Source organism: Bufo gargarizans, chromosome 2, assembly GCF_014858855.1.
Source record: "Bufo gargarizans isolate SCDJY-AF-19 chromosome 2, ASM1485885v1, whole genome shotgun sequence".
NCBI classification, from domain to species: Eukaryota; Metazoa; Chordata; class Amphibia; order Anura; family Bufonidae; genus Bufo; species Bufo gargarizans.
This window is the reverse complement of record NC_058081.1, coordinates 141,208,730-141,230,324: the sequence shown is the minus strand read 5'-3', so window position 1 is coordinate 141,230,324 and position 21,595 is coordinate 141,208,730. Positions and strand designations below refer to the sequence as shown.

At 45.6% G+C, this 21,595-nt stretch overlaps 1 protein-coding gene across 2 annotated transcripts in view; it reads left to right on the top strand.

The window, feature by feature from the left end:
- Positions 1 to 21,595, top strand: part of ARNT2 (aryl hydrocarbon receptor nuclear translocator 2) — a 119,079-nt gene that overhangs the window by 9,605 nt on the left and 87,879 nt on the right. For both annotated transcript variants that reach the window (XM_044279528.1, XM_044279527.1), the window contains exon 3: positions 15,680 to 15,791. In XM_044279528.1, the coding sequence (XP_044135463.1) occupies positions 15,680 to 15,791 (112 nt within the window). The remainder of the gene's footprint in view (positions 1 to 15,679; positions 15,792 to 21,595) is intronic.

The window sequence follows — 21,595 nt, the reverse complement described above, 5'->3', positions numbered from 1 at the left end:
ACGCCAAATGCTTCCTCTTGGCCCCAGATTTTCGCTGATCCGGATCCTTGGGGGAAGCCATAGTCCTGTAATTGGAAACAAAAAAGACAGGTCATAACACCTACAAAAAAATTGGAGGTGGAGAAACGAGACCTTAAGGGGGCCCACCAGCACTAGAGATATATAGAGCTGCAGAAGGAACACACAAACCCACGGTCAAGCAATATAAGGATATCACAAGGCACAGGGAACTCTGGAGCTAGCTTGTCAAAGCAATGCAACCAGAGCACTGAATGACAGGCTCTGGGCGCTTAAAAGGAAGAAGCCCCGCCCCCTGGGCGGGTCCCAAAGTAAGTATCCTAAGATCTAAGAGAGCTAACAAAACTAGCTCAGCCTGCTCTGAATAGCTGCCCCGGGTCATCCTGGATCACAGGATATCTATCGGGAAATAATTCTTTATAAAAAGGGTGAGGAAAGGACCTCAGCCGCGCTGCGAAAAAACCGGAAGTGACGTAGCGCAACTAGTGCGCGTCACTTCCGGAAGATGGCGGCGCCCATAGCGCCACACGTGTGTGGCGATGGGAGGAACGGGAGACCAGGAGAAACTGAAAAGGAGAGGGGAGGGGGACACCCCGCTCCCCGCGGTCCCCAGGTATAGCAAAATCGCCGCGATCCGCCTGAAAATAAAGGCAAAAGAGAGCCATGTAGAAAGACGGGGCGATCCTTTACATTAGAAAAAAAGGAGCCCCTAACTCTCAGCTCCAAAGGAGCGATACGCCAGTCCAACCTGTCCAAAGGACAGAAAAAAACACGGTGGGCTGGGGGGTGATCTCCTCCCTTTCAGGGAGCTGAAGATCGTTTATTGGTTCTTGGGCTCATTAAAATTCCGCCGGTCCTACCAGTCCACAGGGGCAGTTAACCCCATCTGTGCTGCTGGTAGGACGTAAGGGAATATGGTATTGCTGGCCCTGCCTTCCATCAATGTGGACCCTACTACAAAAACGGGGACACTTTTAGGGCCAGATTTATCATTACCTCAGGTCAGAATAATGGAGTGAAAAAGTCCCCAAAAAGTCCCAAACGCTAAAACTGCGCACAAATTTGCGACTTTTTTCTGCTCTGCACTATGCTCGTCATTTTTCTGAAAGTGGGCGTGTTTTCTTATGTAAATGAATCTCTAGACAGATTTACTATTGGGACTATTAAAAAAGTCGCAATTTCACTCCAGTAAGGACCATGCTTATCTTATGAGACTTTTTAATAGAACATGCGACTTTTTCATAAAAACGTGCGACTTTTTCGTAAAGATGTGCAACTTTTGTAAAGCTGCTTACTGACGGAAAAACTGCTACCGTCAAACCACATTTATTACAGTCTTAAAGGGGCGATCATAAATCTGACTTGGCTAAAACTGACTTTAGCCATATGTTAAAGTGGAGTGAGCTGTCAGAGTCATAATTAATCTGGCCCTTAGTATTTTTTTCCAGGGCCACTTTAAGTTCCCAGTCCGCCCCTAATGCCTGGTATTGCAGTTCAGTCCCATTAACAGGAATGGAGTGAGCTGCAGTAACAGACAAGGCTATGGGCAAGAGTTCTGGGGGAAAAAATGCAAATTTTTCTAATCAACGACAACAAACTTAAAGGGGGTGGGTCACCGCAGACATAGGTGTCCTATCCCTATGGGACTGCCGGAAACCTGTCCATTTTTGGAACGCCCATAAAAATAAATGGAGGGTGGCCTGTTCTGGAGATAGGAGGGCGTCTCAGAGGTGGGTGGCATATCCTAGTGATACCACAGACGTATGAGGTGAGGCAGTGTATTTCAGGTCCCCAGTCCCCAGCAGAATAGAGCAGTCTGTCTTTATACATCTTAGGGGCGGGTTCACATCAACGTTATGAATCCCATTATTGCTGTCTGTTATAACGGAATTCAAAACGGAAGACTTTAAGAGGCATTTTGTTTTGATCCGTCATAATAGAAGTCTATGGGCAGCAGAACTTCTGTCTGGTTTCCTGTGGACCGGACTTTCTGTTCCGTCCTGCATAACGGAAACCAGACAGATCCGTTCTGCTTGCCCCACTATTATGATTGATCAAAACAGACTGCCTCTAAAGGTTTCTCTTTTGAATTCCGTCTTACGAATCCCGTTATAACCTCTTATAACAATTTTTAGAATGGCAGTCTATGGTGTCGCACTGCAACATGCTGCGACTGCGACAGTCGCAGAAAAATCCATCTCAAATGGATTTTCTGCGATTGTTGCGTTGCAGTCGCAGCATGTTGCAGTGCGACACCATAGACTGCCATTCTAAAAATTGTTGCGCGACATTAGTGCAACAAAATGTCGTCCGACAAATGTCGTCGTGTAGACCTAGCCTTACAGATGAGACCGGGCAGACTGTGCCTGCGGGGCATCAACAGGACCATCCACACCCGAATCCTGCTGACGGCTCCTGCAGGACCAGCATGTGGGTTTTGATTCCCCTGCTTTTACTGGCCATATTTTCATCCTATGTTATGTGCAAATTCCATTGTAGGAAACTATGACCATATGGATGTGGCCTTGGGCATTCGTCTGCGATGATGTCTTTTTGATCTGTCCTTTCATTGCACATTTTTGTTATAGCAGGGTTCTTAACCCTTTGTGATCCATGCAGTGTATTGTACTTTTAGCTATCTGCATGCAGGATGAGATATGTGATTATGGCCGCTTTCACACAAGCGAGTTCAACACATCATAAATCAATATAATGCTATGCGACCTCGGCAGTGCTGGGAGGTCAGGGCGGGAGCTGCCACCAGAGGTCGCTTTACGTTTTTTCCAGAAGAGTATAAACACTCCTCTAACCATTTTTGAGGAGTATTTTTACCCGAGGAGGAGTACGAAAGTCGCGGTAATTAAAATACATAATACATCTGCGTTGGAGGCTGCGTTTGGAGCCTCTGTTGCAGATTCTGTTGAAAGACCAGACAGAAAAGCCATATTGCAGCACTTTTTTGTCTGGTAAAAAGACAGGATCCCGAACAGAAACTGAACGGATCCAATCATAGTCTGTGGAGTCTGTTCAGCCTCTTCCCTGTGGGGTAACAGGAGGAGGGGGGAGCAGGGTCAATAGTTGGGTGACAGATGGAGGGGGGAGCAGGGTCACTAGTGGGGTAACAGGAGGAGGGGGGAGCAGGATCACTAGTGGGGTAACAGGAGGAGGGGGTAGCAGGGTTACATGTGGAGTGACAGAAGGAGGGGGGAGCAGGGTCACCCGTGGGGTGACAGGAGGAGGGGGAGCAGGGTTACTAGTGGGGTAACAGGAGGAGGGGGGAGCAGGGTCACTAGTAGGGTAACAGGAGGAGGGGGTAGCAGGGTTACATGTGGAGTGACAGAAGGAGGGGGGAGCAGGGTCACCCGTGGGGTGACAGGAGGAGGGGGAGCAGGGTTACTAGTGGGGTGACAGGAGGAGAGTGGAGCAGGGTCACTAGTGAGGTAATATCAAGAGGGGGAGCAGGGTCACTGGTGGGGGGGAGCAGGGTCAGTAGTGGTGTGACAGGAGGAGGGGGGAGCAGAGTCACTGTTGGGGTGACAGGAGGAGAGGGGAGCAGAGTCACTAGTGGGGTGACAGGAGGAGAGGGGAGCAGAGTCACTAGTGGGGTGACAGAAGGAGGGGGGAACAGGGTCACTAGTGAGGTGACAGGAGGAGAGGGGAGCAGAGTCACTAGTGGGGTGACAGGAGGAGGGGGAGCAGGGTCACTAGTGGGGTGACAGGAGGAGAGGGGAGCAGGGTCACTAGTGGGGTGACAGGAGGAGGGGGAAGCAGGGTCACTAGTGGAGTTACAGAAGGAGGGGGGAACAGGGTCACTAGTGGGGTGACAGGAGGAGAGGGGAGCAGGGTCACTAGTGGGGTGACAGGAGGAGGGGGGAGGTCACTAGGGGGTAGAGGGAGTCACTAGTGGGGTGACAGGAGGAGGGGGGGAACAGGGTCACTAGTGGGGTGACAGGAGGAGAGGGGAGCAGAGTCACTAGTGGGGTGACAGAAGGAGGGGGGAGCAGGGTCACTAGTGAGGTGACAGGAGGAGGGGGGAGCAGAGAACTGGGAGACTGGATGGAACCATGATTGGGGGAGGGGGGAATCACTCACTTGAAGACGGACAGGCCGAGCTTTTCACTGACACAACTCTCTCACCCCCCAGCACAGGCCCAGGGACAGCTCTTCTCTCAGACCGGGGACCAGTCAAATGAGTCCGCGGCTCCTTAGCTCTGCAGCGGCCCTGTCATGTTTGCCAGGGTCCTTGCGCAGCGCGCCCCGCTCTCCTTACTACAGCCACCCCCGGGAGCCGGCCCCTCTTTCAGGCTCCCGTCGGCTTCCCCTGCCTGGCCCGACTTGTATCGCTCTGGCTCTCCAATACACAACCAATAACAAAGCTCCTAACAAAGGTGCTCATGATTAAGACGTATAGTCGAATCGCATAGACCTTGCCTGTCTGGTCAGACTATGGATTTTATAATGAAGTAATAAAGACATTGGATTTTATCCTGAGCCTGCTGCTGGGTTTTCTTCTACTGTTTTGATTGATTCCTGGTCGGGATCCGTGCACGGCGAAAGGCGGTGGGTGAGCTAAAATCCTTTTTTTTCTCATATAAGGAGCTTTGTTATTGGTTATTTCAGGCACAGGCAGCATCGCTGCGCTGCCCGCGCCGTTCACAGCGCTCACTGCGCTGATCAATGTGGGGGGAAAGTCTAAAGCAAATTGGTACGACTTAGACTTGTACAGACGCTATTGCGACCTCTGGCTACCACATACTCACACTGCGAGTCCGACGCGTTGTGTGCGATTTCTGTTGGTGATCTGTTTCTACTTGTTACATTCGTGATTTAGCAAAATGCTATGTTTCAGGCAGAAGTTTTTTTTTCCACCATGCACCTTTATGACCCCCATGAAATCTGTCTGTAGATCCTGCTTAAAAAGGTATTATAATCTTAGACGTTCATGATATGTCTACATGGTATGACCTAATTATCTGATAGAAATGGGCCCCACCTATCTCCAGAATGGGGGCCCCCCGCCATCCATCTGGAGTAATGAATTGAGGGGTGGCAGTCTCCTCTGCTAACTCCCATAGAAGTGAATTGAGAGCGCCAGGCGGCCACGTCTCCATTTATTCCTCACCGGGCCTCACGAGGTGGGATGGTCGTGAGGGGGTGGCATCCCGTGGATATGCCATAAACGTCTAAGATAAAAACACCCCTTTGACTGGATTGATGCATAAAGAAAACACCTTTCCATAAGGACACATGCGTGATTCACACGATTTTCAGATTTCCCTGTGGAATTGCTGCGGATAATTTCGGCAGCAATTCTGCTTCATATGCAGATAGCCTAGTGACCGCACACGCGCCCCCTTCACCGTCACCCTCACAGATGAGACTTTTAGGGTAGGTTCACATGGAGATTTTTGGAGGCAGAAGTTGAACCAACATAAAGATGAAGTGTCTTTCGTTTATATTTCAGACTCCATTCAAATCCACTTCTGGCTTTGGCTGAGAAACCTGCAGAAAAATCTGCCTCAAAAACCTCAGTGTGGACCTACCCTTAGGGTATAAAAGTCTCTGGTGGGTAAGAGGCGTGTTTGGTAGGGCAGGGAGAAGCAGGGTGCTGCCTGATTGGCACGTGAAGCAGTCCCAATATCCAACCTGTTTGATCGAGGTTGGCTTCGTGAGGCCCGCTGAATCACGATCACTGAACAGAGGCAGCTAGGGATGTTGTCTTGTTCTGAGCTGAATACAAATTCTCGCCCCCTCCTCCACCTCAGCCATTGCTGCCAGGTTTCTTGCATACTGATGATGCTGTGTCCTCGGTGCTCGGGTCTCTACTAGGAGGAAGCGCCGTCCGCTCTTACTTATCCCCTCTCCCGGAGGTAAAAGTTTATGGTTTCTGTATTGTCACCCGGTTGTGCTTGGGTTAGCGGGGTGTTCTCCTCTGTGTGCCACCTTATATAGGCCTAGCTTATCAGGGTCTTTGTCTGTGGTGGTCTCCGCTTGGCTTGTGGATTCCGCATTATTGCTAATCTGTTGTCCTGTGTGACCTGTTGCCTCATATATTTGTGTCTAAGGCTCCTTGTCTCTTACAAACTAGTGGAACTATGAGTGATCTTAAGTAAACCTTTATGAAGAATTAGCTGGGGTTTGACAGACTCTACTGCGTCATTTTCATCCATTTCTATTAAGAACAAGTTTGTCCCCTGGGCAGGCGGTGGAGCCATATTTGAGCAGCGATGGGGTTTTGGAACACCATAGACCTGTGATGGCTAACCTCCGGCACTCCAGCTGTGGTAAAACTCAGACTCCCAAGATGTACACTTGCTTGGCTGTTCTCAGAACTCCATAGAAATGAATGGAGCATGCTGGGAGTCGTAGTTTCACCACAGCTGGAGTGCCGGAGGTTGCCATCTCTGCCTCAGACTATCATGTGTGACATGGTAACAGCATTAAGCCTGTAAGAATGTGTAAGATCCATAGCAAAAGCAATCTAGAGAGAAAAATAGTGTGATGATGTGTAGAGAGATTATGGGGCACATTTATTAAGACCAGCATTTTAGACGAGGGTTTTTACAACCCCTATACCTGGCGGTGGATCCGCTGGAGTTATGAAGAAGCGCCACCTCTGATTCTAAATGGGAGACAGTTTCTTTGCTGTGTTACATTTAGACCATTTTTTACGCATAAACCAGGTGTAGAAAATGGTGAATGAGACAGGCCTGCAGGCCTACTTTTTTTAACCTGGCGTGAGCAGCGAAGAAGCCGCAGATTCTGCCGCACCATGGTGTGCGACAGAATCTGCTCTAGATATACACCACAAAAGTCATAAATGACCCCCTATATGCGTAAGGATGTTCAAGGCAAATTGGCGAATAGTACAGTAAAATTCCAGAAGTCTTTCATCCAGTTATCCAGAAATTCTCATATTCATGTGAGAGGCAGTGTCTGTACCGACGGGAGAAACACAGGCAGTTTACTTACAGAGGCGCTGTAATACCGCCTGACAGGTCTGTCTCAGTGACTACTTACATTCTCCATGTAATAACAGTTCTGTAACATTTATTCTTTTGGCTCTATGTTTTGCCATTACTCTATTATTGATGCGAGAAATGTATGAATTAATTTGCATCAGTCAGCAATAAAGATTCAACTGGGTGTTACCAGTCGGGGGTGCACCCCTGTACAGTCTGACATTATTCAATAAGTCCTGCCAGTGTCAAATTGTGCAGGGACACACCCCAAAATGGTAACGCCCAAAAGGACTGTGCCATTTTTTTGTGGTCCGCAAACCGCGGATCCGCAAAAAACAGAAGGCGCCCGTGTTGCCTTCCGCAATTTACGGAACGGGCGCGGGCAATATAAATGCCTATTCTTGTCCACAAAGCGCGGACAAGAATAGGACATGTTATATTTTTTTAGCGGGGCCGCGGAACGGAGCCACGGATGCGGACAGCACACGGAGTGCTGTCCGCATCTTTTGCGGCCCCATTTAAATGAATGGGTCCGCATCCGAGCCACCAAAATCGGCTGCGGACCCAAACAACGGTCGTGTGCATGAGGCCTTAGGCTTAATTCACACGTCAGTGTTCGGTCAGTGATTTCCATCAGTGATTTTTAGCCAAAACCAGGTGCGACTCTAAACACAGAGCAGGTGCAGATCTTTCCCTTATACCTTATGTCTGTGGAGGCTCCAGTCCTGGTTTTGGCTCAAAATCACCGATGGATATCACTGCTCAAAACACTGGCATGTGTATAAGGCTTTAACCCTTAGGCTACGGCGCTGGTGCGATTTTTAAACATGACGCCCGCTCGCACATGCAGCGGGCGTCATGGCCGGCAGATCTCTGCTGTTTCATACAGCAGAGACCTGCGGCTAATTACCGTGACCAGCAATAATGCCAATCACGGTAATTAAATGCTTTAGATGCCGTGATCAAGTGAGATAATGGCACCTAAATGCGCAAAAACCCGGAGGCTCGCTCTTCCGGGCTTCCGACCTATGCCCCGTGTGTCCAATCCAGACATAGGTCATTGCGCTGAATACTGATCACTGGAGGGTTAGCCTACTTACATAACTTTGATATTTTCTTTCTAAAATAAGTCCCACAAAAAATAATTATAATTCATATAAATGACTGCATGGGTAGTCTGGAAAATATAGAAAGAAAGAACCACATTAAATAGACAGCAAATGCAATTTCAAACTGCAATTCTTATTTTGGCCACCAGATGGCAGGCCAGGATAAGAAATGAGCAAAATAAGCTAATAATAAATTCCTGATAAACCAAAATAAATAAAAAATGTAATAAGCTCATATATGAGGCACATAATGATCACAAAAAAAAATAAGTTAAAAAATCTACAATAGTTTAAATCACCCTCCGTTCCGTATAATTAAAAAATAAATACCTTAAAGGGATTCTGTCACCAGGTTTCACCCCTCCAGATAAAAATATGGTTATGTTCATGGAGCTTTAACCATTCCTAATGTGGTCTTATAAATGTAATCTGTAGGTTCATTTTGCTAAAAATACGCTATTACTAACCTGTCATTCATAAAAATAAGGTGCCCAAGGGGATGTAAATGGATCCAAGCTGCCGCCCGAACCCGCCGCCGTTTGTGCCCAGCTCCACCTTTCCCGACCTCAGCGCCGCCTCATAATCTTCTGTGACGCCTCCCGCTCGGATCCATTTACATCCCCTTGGGCACCTTATTTTTATGAATGACAGGTTAGTATTAGCGTATTTTTAGCAAAATGAGCCTACAGATTACATTTATAAGACCACATTAGGAATGGTTAAAGCTCCCTGAACATAACCATATTTTTATCTGGAGGGGGTGAAACCTGGTGACAGAATCCCTTTAAATAACAATAAATATAAACATCATGGGTATCACCGCAACCAAAAATGCCCATACTTTTATAATAAAAAATCCAATACGGCGGATGGCGTAACGGAAAAAAGGGTCAAAATGGCCGATTTGCCATTTTTTCATTGCTTACCCAAAATGTAATAAAATGTGATAAAAAGTCACGCATACTCTAAAATTGTATCAATTAAAAGTACAGATTGTTCCGCAAAAAATTAGCCCCTAAACAGCTCAGTAGACATAAGTATAAAAAAGTTATGGGGGTCAGAATATGGTGATATAACAAAAAAAACTAATGTTTCTCAAAGTTTACATTTATTTTTTATACTATTTAGACATAAAAAAAACTATATCTATGGGGTATTGTTGTAATTGTACTGACCCAGAGAATGAAGGGCATGGGTCAGTTTTGCCGTAAACAAAACGCTGTGGGAGCAAAACCCGTAAAACGGTGGAGGGATTGCTTTTTTTTTTATAATTCCACCCCCATTTTCTTTTACCGCTTCCCACAACATTTTATGCCATAATTAATGATGACATTAGAAAGTACAACTTGTCCCGCAAAAAAATAAGCGGTGTGTCACTCATGAGCTAAAAGTAAGTGGTTGCTGAGAACCAGCATCATAATCATTGCAGCCCGATATTGAAAAAGAGTCCCATCTACCTGAGAAGAGTCCTGGTCATTCCTAATCTCCTGCTCTCCCGTCCATCTGCTGATGATTGGCAGTTCTCTTCTTGGGAGTATAGTAAGGAGAAGACTGCCAACCATCAGCAGATGGATGGGGGAGCAGGAGCTTATGAATAAGGGCTCATGCACATGAACATATTTTCTTTCCTCTTCAGATCCGTTTTATTTTTTTTGTGGGCCGTATGTGGAACCATTCACTTCAATGGGTCAGTGAAAACAACGGAAGGTACTCCGTGTGCATTCCGTTCCGCAAAAAAGTAGTGTATGTCCTATTATTGTCCTCAAAAAATACGGAACGCACACGGAACATATCCGTATGTCATCCGTATTTTGCGGATCCATACTGTAGAAATGCTATGCCCAGCACATATTGCTCACGTGTTTGGTAATTAATAAGTTACTGTTTCCGTTTCCAATCCGCAAAAAATGGATCTTATACGGAAACCATACGGATATGTTTTGTGGAATTTGTGGGCCGTATGTGGAACCATTCACTTCAATGGGTCAGTGAAAACAACGGAAGGTACTCCGTGTGCATTCCGTTCCGCAAAAAAGTAGTGTATGTCCTATTATTGTCCTCAAAAAATACGGAACGCACACGGAACATATCCGTATGTCATCCGTATTTTGCGGATCCATACTGTAGAAATGCTATGCCCAGCACATATTGCTCACGTGTTTGGTAATTAATAAGTTACTGTTTCCGTTTCCAATCCGCAAAAAATGGATCTTATACGGAAACCATACGGATATGTTTTGTGGAATAAAGGAACGGAAGAGGACTTAAGTCAGAGGGAAAAAAACTTAGATACAGAACAACGGACCGTGAAAAATGGACCGCAAAACAACAACGGTCGTGTGCATGAGGCCTAAGGCTGACTCTTCTCAGGTAGATTTAACTCTTTTCTGTCACTATTTTATACTGTCCTTGGTGACAGGTTCCCTTTATCTTCCCTGGTGATCTGATTATGTCAGTAATTTTGCACCCAAAGCAGTACATTGTTTTGCATGGAAATTTGTTGTTTTATATTGTAGGCCTGTAATTCTTAGGCATTACTCACTCAAATCTGTCTAAACAAAAGTCTAGTAGACATTCCAGGTATGATAAAGTTTGAAACACTAAATCATAAATTTAATACAATATATATTTTATTATAATAATATAATTTTATTCAATAATTTAATCAAATCAAAAACACTTCAATTTGTCAAATAAGGGTGCAACATCACTAGTCCCTGTAATAATAGTCACTGCATATTGGTTCAATAAACCTCCAGGGTATGAAAAATTTTGAAACGTGGGATTGCACAAAGTCCGACGTCACAATCAGGACAATGGAACCTGGCTTCCTTTCGGATTCTTTTCCCATTATCATCTCACTTTGAGCAACAAACCACCGACATCCTTGTAGGTGCTGACTTTTGTTCGGTGTCGTCCATGAAATGACGACCAGTCAGGCGTTCTGAGTTGACATCAACAGCACGACGTCCAGGTCTATTCACAGCCATTGATGGTGTTTGGTGGTTCACAAAGATCCTTTCAGCAACTTTCCAAATGAGGTCAGAATGAACCAGAGGGTTTATCACTCTTATCTGTGCAGAATGTAGGCATTCCACAAGCATTGTTTTATTGTAGTCTATCACTACTTGTGGCTTCATGACTTCTTTCCCACCTTTCGTGTGTACCATAACAGTCGAGGTATTATGAACAGTACTCAATAGGCACACATCTTTTTTGTCATGTTACCGCAGTGCCATCATCTTGCCTTTCTGCCAGGCAACCATTTCTCCAGTTTTCAGATTCTTCTTGCCAAACATTGATGGCATGTTAGCCCTAACGGATCCATAGGCATTGGTTTTGTTTTTTAAGAAGAAACTCAAAGTTCAGGAGATGTATAAAAGTTGTTGGTTGTTACACAATAGCCCTAATTTAGCAATGGTTCAATGAGTGAATATCACAGGTTAAGGGGAAGGGAAAACACCAAATACACACCACAACAAACAGACAACAATCTAGGCCTCAAAAGCTAAGGAAGAGGGATGGTGACCTCCTAGTAATCCCTAGGCCTTTCCCTAACTCCTGCCAGTATGAGCAGATCCTGATGGTGGAAATACTCATACACCAGATACCTAAAGCCCTGCTAAAACTGATGAACCCTAGGATAGGTAGCAGGGGATCATTCTGGAAGGAACCAGCGTCTCCCTGAGGCCTAGAAACAACACACTCCAGATAATAAGAAACAGCGAAGGGAACAAGTACTTAGCTTAGAGATGAAGGGAGAAATGGGAGATCCAAGACACACCAGCAGTAGCAACTCCAATGAGAAACTATCGACCGCATGGTCGGCAGTGTGAGGCGGATCTAAATAGAGCCTCATCACTGATAACAAGCAGAACCTGAGGAGAGGTGAGATCCTGCCAAACAACAACATACATAAAGGAAAACAGAGAGACCTGTCAGATAGTGTCACGGCAGGGAGTGGGGAAACCCCCCCACTGTGCAATAGCTGAGGCTGCAACGCCAGATAGCAAGGAACAGGGAGCAGGTCACCTCCTAATGTAACCCTGAGCTCTCCCTAGACTCCTAGCGCATGAGCCGCCTCAGAAGGTAAGGGGGCTCATGCTCACCAACCTAGAACCCTGCTATCCCTGCTACGCCCTAGGCCTGATGACAGGGCAGAGAATACCTGTGCATCCACGACACGGATGACAGGCATCTCCAGAGGCCCAGTAGCTGACAGGATGCATGGCTATGGGTGAAGGAGTACGGCAGTTAAGTCACACAGCAACATAACAATGCTATTTACACTTACCTGCCGCAGCCGAGATGGACGGAGGCTCCAGACTGAAAAATCCACAGTCTTGCCTTCGCTTAACCCCTCCGGGAAAGCACGCCCCTTCCGGAGCCGTCACACACCACAATCAAACCTCCAAGCAAAACCCACACCATAACTACATACACCAGGTGGGGGGAGGAATGACAGAAACACACCGGAAGGGACAACAGACACAGCAAAGGAAACAGAATAATAAATAAGGGTGACTAACACAGACATCACAAACAGCCCAGGAGCAGAGCTCCACACCAAGTTGACAACCAAAATCTAATTGACCTTCAGGCTCCACCACACCAACATATAAGGAGGCCTGAGGTCACACCCACCACACCTACCAGACACACCTTAACCCCGTGCAAACCAAAATGGGGAAACACCACATCCAAGGAAAAGTGTCTCACATGCAAACCACATTGCCAAAGGCAACCGCATGTGAAGACACAGAGTCACGACCTAACCAAGGGTCGTGACAGATAGCCTCACGTGCAGCAAGTCTATCCGATCTTCTCACCTTTCTCACAGGAGGGACTGTGACAGTGTGAGGATGGAAGATATTGACATTCCATAGTGGTTGTACTTTGGATTGAATTGTGTGCCTTTTCCAGTGTATATAACTGAATTCCAAATGCAGCCAGTTGACGGTTTGCAGAGCATATAGGATTTTATGCCAAATTGTTCCCTCTTTGATGCAATGTACTGTATCCAGCTGATCAAACAAAAATAAATGGTAGGACAGCACCACTTACTTGAATTCACTCAAGGGGCTTTGCGGCGGTGCTCGTGACGTCAGGTCTCGGCCTCAGAGACCCCAAAAATACCAGTGAAGATGAAGAAGGTCACGGCACTCCAAAAGCTTGTTCAATGTTCTTTAATACACCAAAGGTTCAGCAGCAACGTTTCGACAACAGTCTTTATCAAGCTTGATAAAGACTGTTGTCGAAACGTTGCTGCTGAACCTTTGGTGTATTAAAGAACATTGAACAAGCTTTTGGAGTGCCGTGACCTTCATCTTCACTGTATCCAGCTGAGCCATCCCTTGTAGGCCATTAGACTTTCATCTATGATCATCCATGTCTCTTTCTGGCACATAGGTCTGTTGGAAATTCTTTACAATCATTTGATATATTTCCCAAATGTTCTTTTGTTTTGGTGCAGGATAAGTAGTTTAATCAAATTCTTCATTGCTTGTAAAGTGAAAAAATGTCATAATCAGGGAAAATCTGTACTCTGACATGACGGTGCCAAAAAATGGATTTGCAAGTAATTTATTAGTGGTCCAATACCATTTCTGCAGGGGTTTTCCCACCACTCCCTGAAGTATTATTAGGCCCAGAAATTTCCAATGTCATCTTTGGTCGCTGCTTCCCACTTTCTGCTTCTTGAAAACTTGCGACATAGAGTAGCGGATTGTTGCTCTTTGTACCGGTTTGTCTCCGCAACAATTTTTTCAATTACCTCATCGGTCAGAAATTATTGTAGGTGTTCCAAAGGGTTGTTGTGCTCAACGTCTACTTTGATACCAGGTGTTCCAGTAAACGGGAATCTTGGGGGGCGCTGCCTGACCCGTACCACAGTCAATAGGGCACCAGGTTCGCACATTGCTGAGCTGAGGTGCAGATTCGTCACTTGTCTGATCAGTGTAGGATGAGGAATTTCCCCATGAATCGCTATCGCTCAATTCAGCGAGTACTGCTTTTGCTTTTGCACTCAATTGACGCTTTTTTGATGCCATGGCCGAAAAATTTCCAGCCAGAAATGACAGTAAAAGGGCAGGCAGGGCACTGGAGAATGATCCCTAGGGACAAGTCTGCGGTGATTATGGTTTGTGTGTGTGTGTGTGTGTCACTTTATTGCTTTGGACTTTCTGGGACACTGCAGTGTAAGTTCAGACGTCCGTATGAATGGCCCGCACCTGTTCCACAATTAAGTGGAACGGGTGCAGACCTATTCATTTTTAATGACGCAGGAATTGATGCGGACAGCAGCATACAGTGTGCTGTCCGCATCTGCATTTCCGGAGCGCAGCCCCGAACTTCAGGTCATCAGCTCTGCAAGAAAATAGAGCATGTCCTATTCTTGTCTGCAGCTGCGGACAAGAATAGGACTTCTCTATGTAAGTGCCAGCCATGTGCGGCGTCAGTGTTTTGCGGTCCGAGTGTGGTCCGGGGTTACCGCTTCTGGCAGTGAAAGTTAACCCTGAGCCACACTCGGGGATTACTGCCAGGGCGGTTAAGCACCAAGTTCAGCAGTTATCAGAAACCACACAGCTGTCCCACTGGTAGTGCCCAGAGTTGCTATAACAGTGCATGCAATATCTTTCCCTGATATTAGGGTGACAGTGGCTATAATTCTGCTGCTGCAGCACCTCCTTATGGTCTGCTCATCAATTTCAGCATCTCCCTTAGGGCTCATGCACATACGACCATAGCCTGTCATACGGACAATAATAGGACATGTTCTATATATTTGCGGATGCCACGGAATGGAAGTGCAGATGCGGACAGCGCTCGGTGTTCTGTCTGCATCTTTTGTAGCCTCATTGAAGTGAATGGGTCGGCATCCGACACGGAAAAAGTGCGGATCAGATGCGGACAAACAATACGTTTGTGTGCAGCTCGTAGTAACATAGCAATCCTGCTGTCCAGGCTGGATGCTCATAGCGCTATCCACAATACACGGCTGTGGCAGGAGACGCCACAAATGTGTTCCCAGCACCTGCTTCTGCTCGGTGGCAAAGACGTCACTTAAAGAATCTCTGCCACCATGTTGCTCTTCACAGATAATGTAGCCCTGGGTCGTTGGGCTTTGGCCATATGCAGCGCTTCCTTACAGGATACTGTAGAGCACATCATCTTCTGCAGCCGCATTACTTGAGGACCTGCTCTGGCATGGCCATGTGACCACTGGTCCTCTCCAAGTAGTAGAACACAGATTTACAGCGATCAGGACACATAAAATGATGCTGCAAAAACAGCATGGCACATGGGCCCTTCATATATATCTAGAAGGGATGATTTCACCACCTTACTTGCAGGTACTCAAGATATAATAATATCATCTTATATACTGTTTTCTAAGTATCAGACAGCACAGACCGTCTCATCATCTAGGACACGGATTCAAGGGATTTCACTGTGAATTGTTAATGGAAGGAGCGACACCTTTAATGCTTGTATATGTTATATGACTTGTATGTTATATGAAGCACGTACTGTAAGGCTTAATATGAGATCTACTGTTCTATAATTAATATTATCAGTTCTGGTTCACAGAAATGACCACAGACATACCAGGATCAGTGACTTTACCAGGAGCTGCCATGACAGCCGGGCAGGTGAGAATGGCCGGCCCTTTGCCATCACGGGGTGGAAAACGACGGTCAGGGTAAGTTAACATTTGAGTTGAGTTTTTCAGGATGGAGTGAAAGTGAAGGTCCCTTGCCATGTGCGGCAGTGGCCGTTGACTTGGTATGATGATGTGGTTATTATGTCTGGCTCATCATGACTTCAGTAGAGTAAGGCTACATGCACACGTTCAGGATTCATGTGCGGAGCATCCGCACTGAAATCCGCAGGTGTCCGCAGGCAAATCTGTGCGGTCAATCCGCATGAATTGGTGCAGATTTGCATGCGGATTTGGTGCGGTCTCGGTGCGGATTTTCCGCATGCGGATGTTAAAATACGCACCGCAGGTCAAAATCCGCGCGGAAAAAATCTGCATCGTGTGCACTGAGAATTTCAAATTCTCATAGAATAAAATGTACATGACCTACAGTGCGGATTTTCGGCACGCAAATCCGCGCGGCAAATCCGCACGCAATCCTGAGCGTGTGCATTTAGCCTAAGGGCGCCTTCACTTGCTGCAGATTTTGTTGCAGAAGTTTCCTTCTTGAAATGAATGGAACCGATTTTCAGTCGCGGAAATTTCTGCAACAAAATCCACAGAGCGTGGGAGCACCCCAAGATCTCTTTCAGATGAGTCCTGTAAAACTCTTCTGTGTTCCAGCCTCAAAAAAATAGATTTTTTTTTTAAAAGGTCTGCACACACGGCGTCCATCTGGTGTCCGTTATTACTGATCCATTTACTTGAGTGCACGAGTCTAGCGAGAAAATTGAGCCTCCTGCAGTTATGTAGATCAGACTTGTGATTTGGCCCATTGACTATAATGGGTCATTGTTCAGTCCATGTGCTGGGCCTTCTACGGACAGAAAGAGGATCGTCTGAATGGGCTCTAAGGCTAATTTTCAACCTACCTATAGTTATTTGACAGTTCATATAGTAGTCACGAGCTCAGCAGTGTCTATGTAGTGCACATAGTTAGCCACGACAGTGTTCCTGTACTAGCCGCAGTCCAGTGGTGTCCATAATAAGATAGCGGCAATCTGCTTCCCTTAAAGGGGTTGTCTCACTTCAAATGGCATTTATCATGTAGATAGAATTAACGGGGTTGTCTGCTTTTTTTATATTGATGACCTATTTTCAGGTCAGGATAGATCATCAATATCTGATTGGCGGGGGTCCGACTTGTACAAGTGCTGCCTTCTCTTCACTGTTTACCGGCTGCAGCAGTAAGCAGTGTAATTACATCTCCTCCATCCATATTCACTTCCACGGGACGACTCCATCCTATTCACTTGAACAAGAAGAAGTCGTCCCATTGAAGTGAATGTGGACACAAAGCTGTAATTACACTGCTCACTGCTGCGGTTGTGATGGTGAGTGAAGAGAAGGCAGCACTCGGACAAGCTCTACGGTCTCTTCGAACAGCTTATTGGACGGGGTACCGGCAGTCGGACCCACAGCGATCTGATACTGATGACTTCTCCTGAGGATAGGTCATCAATATAAAGAAAGCAGAATACCCCTTTATCTGTATCTACATGATAAGTGTCATTTGCTGAAGTTAGACAGCCCCTTTACCTCATTGTACATTCCCCTGCATTGCTGTCTGTCAGTAGGCCGCCTCTTCATCCGGTGTCTCTGGTTGATGCAGGTAAAGAATACTCCACTGAGTGCCATGTGTGACCACAAGGACAGATGAAAGTCGAGAATCAGCTAGTGCCATCTTACTAAATATTTCATGCTGGGCAATCCATGGTTTCGAAAATGCCAGTATCACAGACAATGTAGTCGTCTGAGTCTTGGATCAGGATCTGCCGGTACCACTGGTTGTAGTGGGAAGAACGTTCACTGATCGATAGCCCCACAAATTTACTGTCCCAAACCTGATCCTGCATCATTACTGTCCGGGATGTAGACTTGTCACTGCCGGCTTCTGCCGTGGATCAGCTTGTCCTCTTTTCTCTGAAGTTCACTAGGTTAGGATTCTTTAATGCAGAAAAGCAATTTTTGGTGACGTGACATAGCGGGTCTTGGTGACGTGACATAGCGGGTCTTGGTGATGTGACATAGCAGATCTTGGTGATGTGACGTAGCCGATCTTGGTGATGTAGCTGGTCTTGAAACAGGTGCTCTATAAAGAGAGACATCTACAGCATGTCCTTAAGTTAAACTAGTGTGTGCCCACTATGTAGCCCCCCTAGTTGTAATGGAAATTGAGAATCTGTATATATGACTGGCAAATCGGTGTCACCAGGATAGATCAGAAAGGTGCCAGTGTCGCAGGACCCACTGACCTTCCTGCTTCACCATCTAACACAGTAACACCCCAAACAGGGAGCTACCGTCTCCTCCTCTCAGGTGGTTTAGCTGCATGATTCTATCCTTCCTATAGCAATAATCGCCTCCCCGTGTCCTTGTGAACTTATGGTTGACTACACAGTAGAGAATCTGAACCAGTTGTGCTGCAGTGTAAAGTACGGGGGAGATAGTAGCAGTCTGAACTGCAAGCTTATTTATTAGTGACATTGCAGGCAAGATGAAGCAACGTTCATTTCAGAAGACTGAGCCGAGAAAACCAATTGCGGTAGATTGTATTTCAGGCTGTCATTCATACCAAGCCCTATTATTGCTGAATTGCAGGAGTATTACTATTAGGCTACAGGCACACGAACGTTGATTGTTTCCGTGTCCGTTCCGTTTTTTTTGCGGATAGGGTGCGGAACCATTGATTCCAATGGGTCCGCAAAAAATGCGGACAGCACACCGTGTGCTGTCGCATCAGTATGTCCCTTCCATAGCCCCGCAAAAAAAATAGAACATGTCCTATTCTTGTCCATTTTAGGCACTGTTACAATGGATCTGAAAAAAAACAAACGGATGTCATACGGATGTCATCTGTTTTTTGGACCGCAAAACACATACGGTCGTGTGCCTGTAGCCTTACATGTATTCTCCTGGGTTTACCTGTGTAACCATGTAAAATTACAGTCGGCCATTCACAAGGTCCTCACACCTAAAGTAGAATGTAGAAGAAAAGAGCTTAGAGTACCATAAGTTAGAAAAATATACGCTTTTATTAAATTCATGATAAAAAACACACATATAGTGAATGCCAAGGACAGGGTAAGGGAGCAGGGGAAAAGAAAACGAGCGCCATCCTGGATGGACACACTGGTCACAACATATAATGGTCTATCAATAAGGTAACTGCAGATATGGGAAAAACAACTAGTAATGTATGGTACAATGACCAACCCATAGGTGCAGACCTTAAGAATAATTAGTTGTAAAGGGTGAGTGGAGATCAAAAAATGGTCAAACCGCCATGGCTATAGTGCATAGTATATGGTACGAAAAACATAGGTAATACTATGTATAAACAGTGTACCAAATGGATCAGCAGAAATGGACCAGGCGAAATAGCTCAACGTTGGCAACACATAGCCATGGCTGGGAACCTGTGATCAAGGACTCACCGATATGGGACCAGATGTGAACAGAAAAAACCCCCTGACGAAGGCACGCCGAAACGCGCGTTGTGGTAGCGCCATCCTGGTTTTTTCTGTTCACATCTGGTCCCATATCGGTGAGTCCTTGATCACAGGTTCCCAGCCATGGCTATGTGTTGCCAACGTTGAGCTATTTCGCCTGGTCCATTTCTGCTGATCCATTTGGTACACTGTTTATACATAGTATTACCTATGTTTTTCGTACCATATACTATGCACTATAGCCATGGCGGTTTGACCATTTTTTGATCTCCACTCACCCTTTACAACTAATTATTCTTAAGGTCTGCACCTATGGGTTGGTCATTGTACCATACATTACTAGTTGTTTTTCCCATATCTGCAGTTACCTTTAAAGTAGAATGTAGTAACATTTTAATGATTGATATATTTTTTTTTTTATGGCGATTGCCAGAAAATTAAGTTACAGGTTGTCTACATAAGTGTGGAAATGACAATTTTCTTGTTGGAGGAAAGTTTTTTTATTTATTTTTTATACCGATTCAATTAAATAGTACAAAGCAAAAAATAATTTGTTTGTGGTAGAACAATTTTGTGTAATTTAGGAGTCCTGCCACCAGAGGGCAGCAACATACAAGTAATGTCATATAAAGAGTGAAATGAGCAGTTGTGGCAACCCTTTTTAGCTGCTTCATTGAGTGATTATGTACCTGGGACACAGATGGCTGCCTAGACCTGCAGCAGATTGATGACAGGGGCTCAGGCTGGATGACAAATCTGGTGCAGAGACACTTTTCTCTGACTCTGCACCAGCTATTGGTTTGGCTTACTTTGAGATAGCACAGGTGCAGATACAAGCAGCAAAATCTCCTATACCTACCCCTATGCAGAACGCTTTTAGCACCAGTGCTGTACTGCATCCACCATCTTGAGAAGTTATAGTCCAGGGATGCCCAACCTGCGGCCCTCCAGCTGTTGCAAGACTACAATTCCCAGCATGCCCTGACCAGTCTACAGCTGGGCATTGTGGGAGTTGTAGATTTACAACAGCTGGAGGGCTGCAGGTTGAGCATACCTGCATAGTCTGTGGTTTGTTTACATCCATTATTTATGGGCACCAGGGGGCTTCATGGCAAAGGTTTAAGGGGTTATCCAACTCTTTTGTAACTGATGACCTATCCTATCCCAGTCACGTGGCTTAAATGCAGCTCATTCCCACTCACTTGAGTCCATGTGACCGATGCTCGTGTTGTCATTTTCCTAAGGTAAGGAGTGACAAGCCCGTGGAGTGCTTGTCGGCAGAGGTCCAAGGTGTTGGATCAGATACTGGTGACCGATGCAGAGGATAGGTCATTAATTAAAAAGAGTCTGTTGATGCCTTTAAGCGCATTCTGTGAAGCACGGACTTAAAGGGGTAACCCCTTTAAGGTATGTCCACAAGAATTTTTACATTTCTTTATATGATGTTTCTGAAGTTGAGCAACTCCTTTACGTGTGAAAGCCTTGTTACCAAGTAGAACAGAGCCTGTTACATACCACAAAATGCTATTGATAAATATCAAATCAACTTGGAAACTTTTTTTTTTTCCAAGTTGAGGCAAATCAATTTTCCAGTTTTCACTCAAACTGTTGCACAATATTTCCTCACAGTAAATGACTATGCTGTGCTGTCATCAGTAGGTGGCAGTATCCCACCATAAAGCAGTAGCCCCCATATTTTTTTTCACTCCTTGATAGTCTTATTGGACCAGTTAAAAAATAAATAATATATATATATATATATATATATATATTAATGCATGTTTCTAAAGTACAGTGCGCAAACTGGCTTTTCTCCAGAAGGAAGAAATCTTGTATGGGCCAAACCAGAGAGAGCCTTCTGTGTGCGCTGGTTTAAGGGTCTTGCTCAGGGATCTCTTTGGAGAAGTCTCTGGTTTGTCTGATGCAAGTTTTCTTCCTTCTGAAAAAAGCTAATTTGCATACTTTTTCCCATGAAGCATTGCACGTAAGAAAGTATCCATACACCACCTAGATCTCTTCAATGAGAACTAGTAACCCCGTATATACAGTATAATATATGACCATAACTATGATATAAACAGGAGTGGTGGCTCATTGTGACTAACCGATTTACGTGCTTGCTTGACTCCTCCTTTGTGCTTCATTTCCTCGCCATATGCTTTCTGCCAGTGAAGGGACATTTTCTCTGAATCTAAAAACCTGACCTACTGTAGTTGTGCTGACTCAGCTGACCCTTATTGATATTTTGAACATCTAGGCACAAGACCAGACATCTCAGGACCATAGTACATGGTCCCCATTTAGTTTGAATGGGCGGTATCTCTAGGAAATATGGGGCTACTGGCAGCTTCCTCC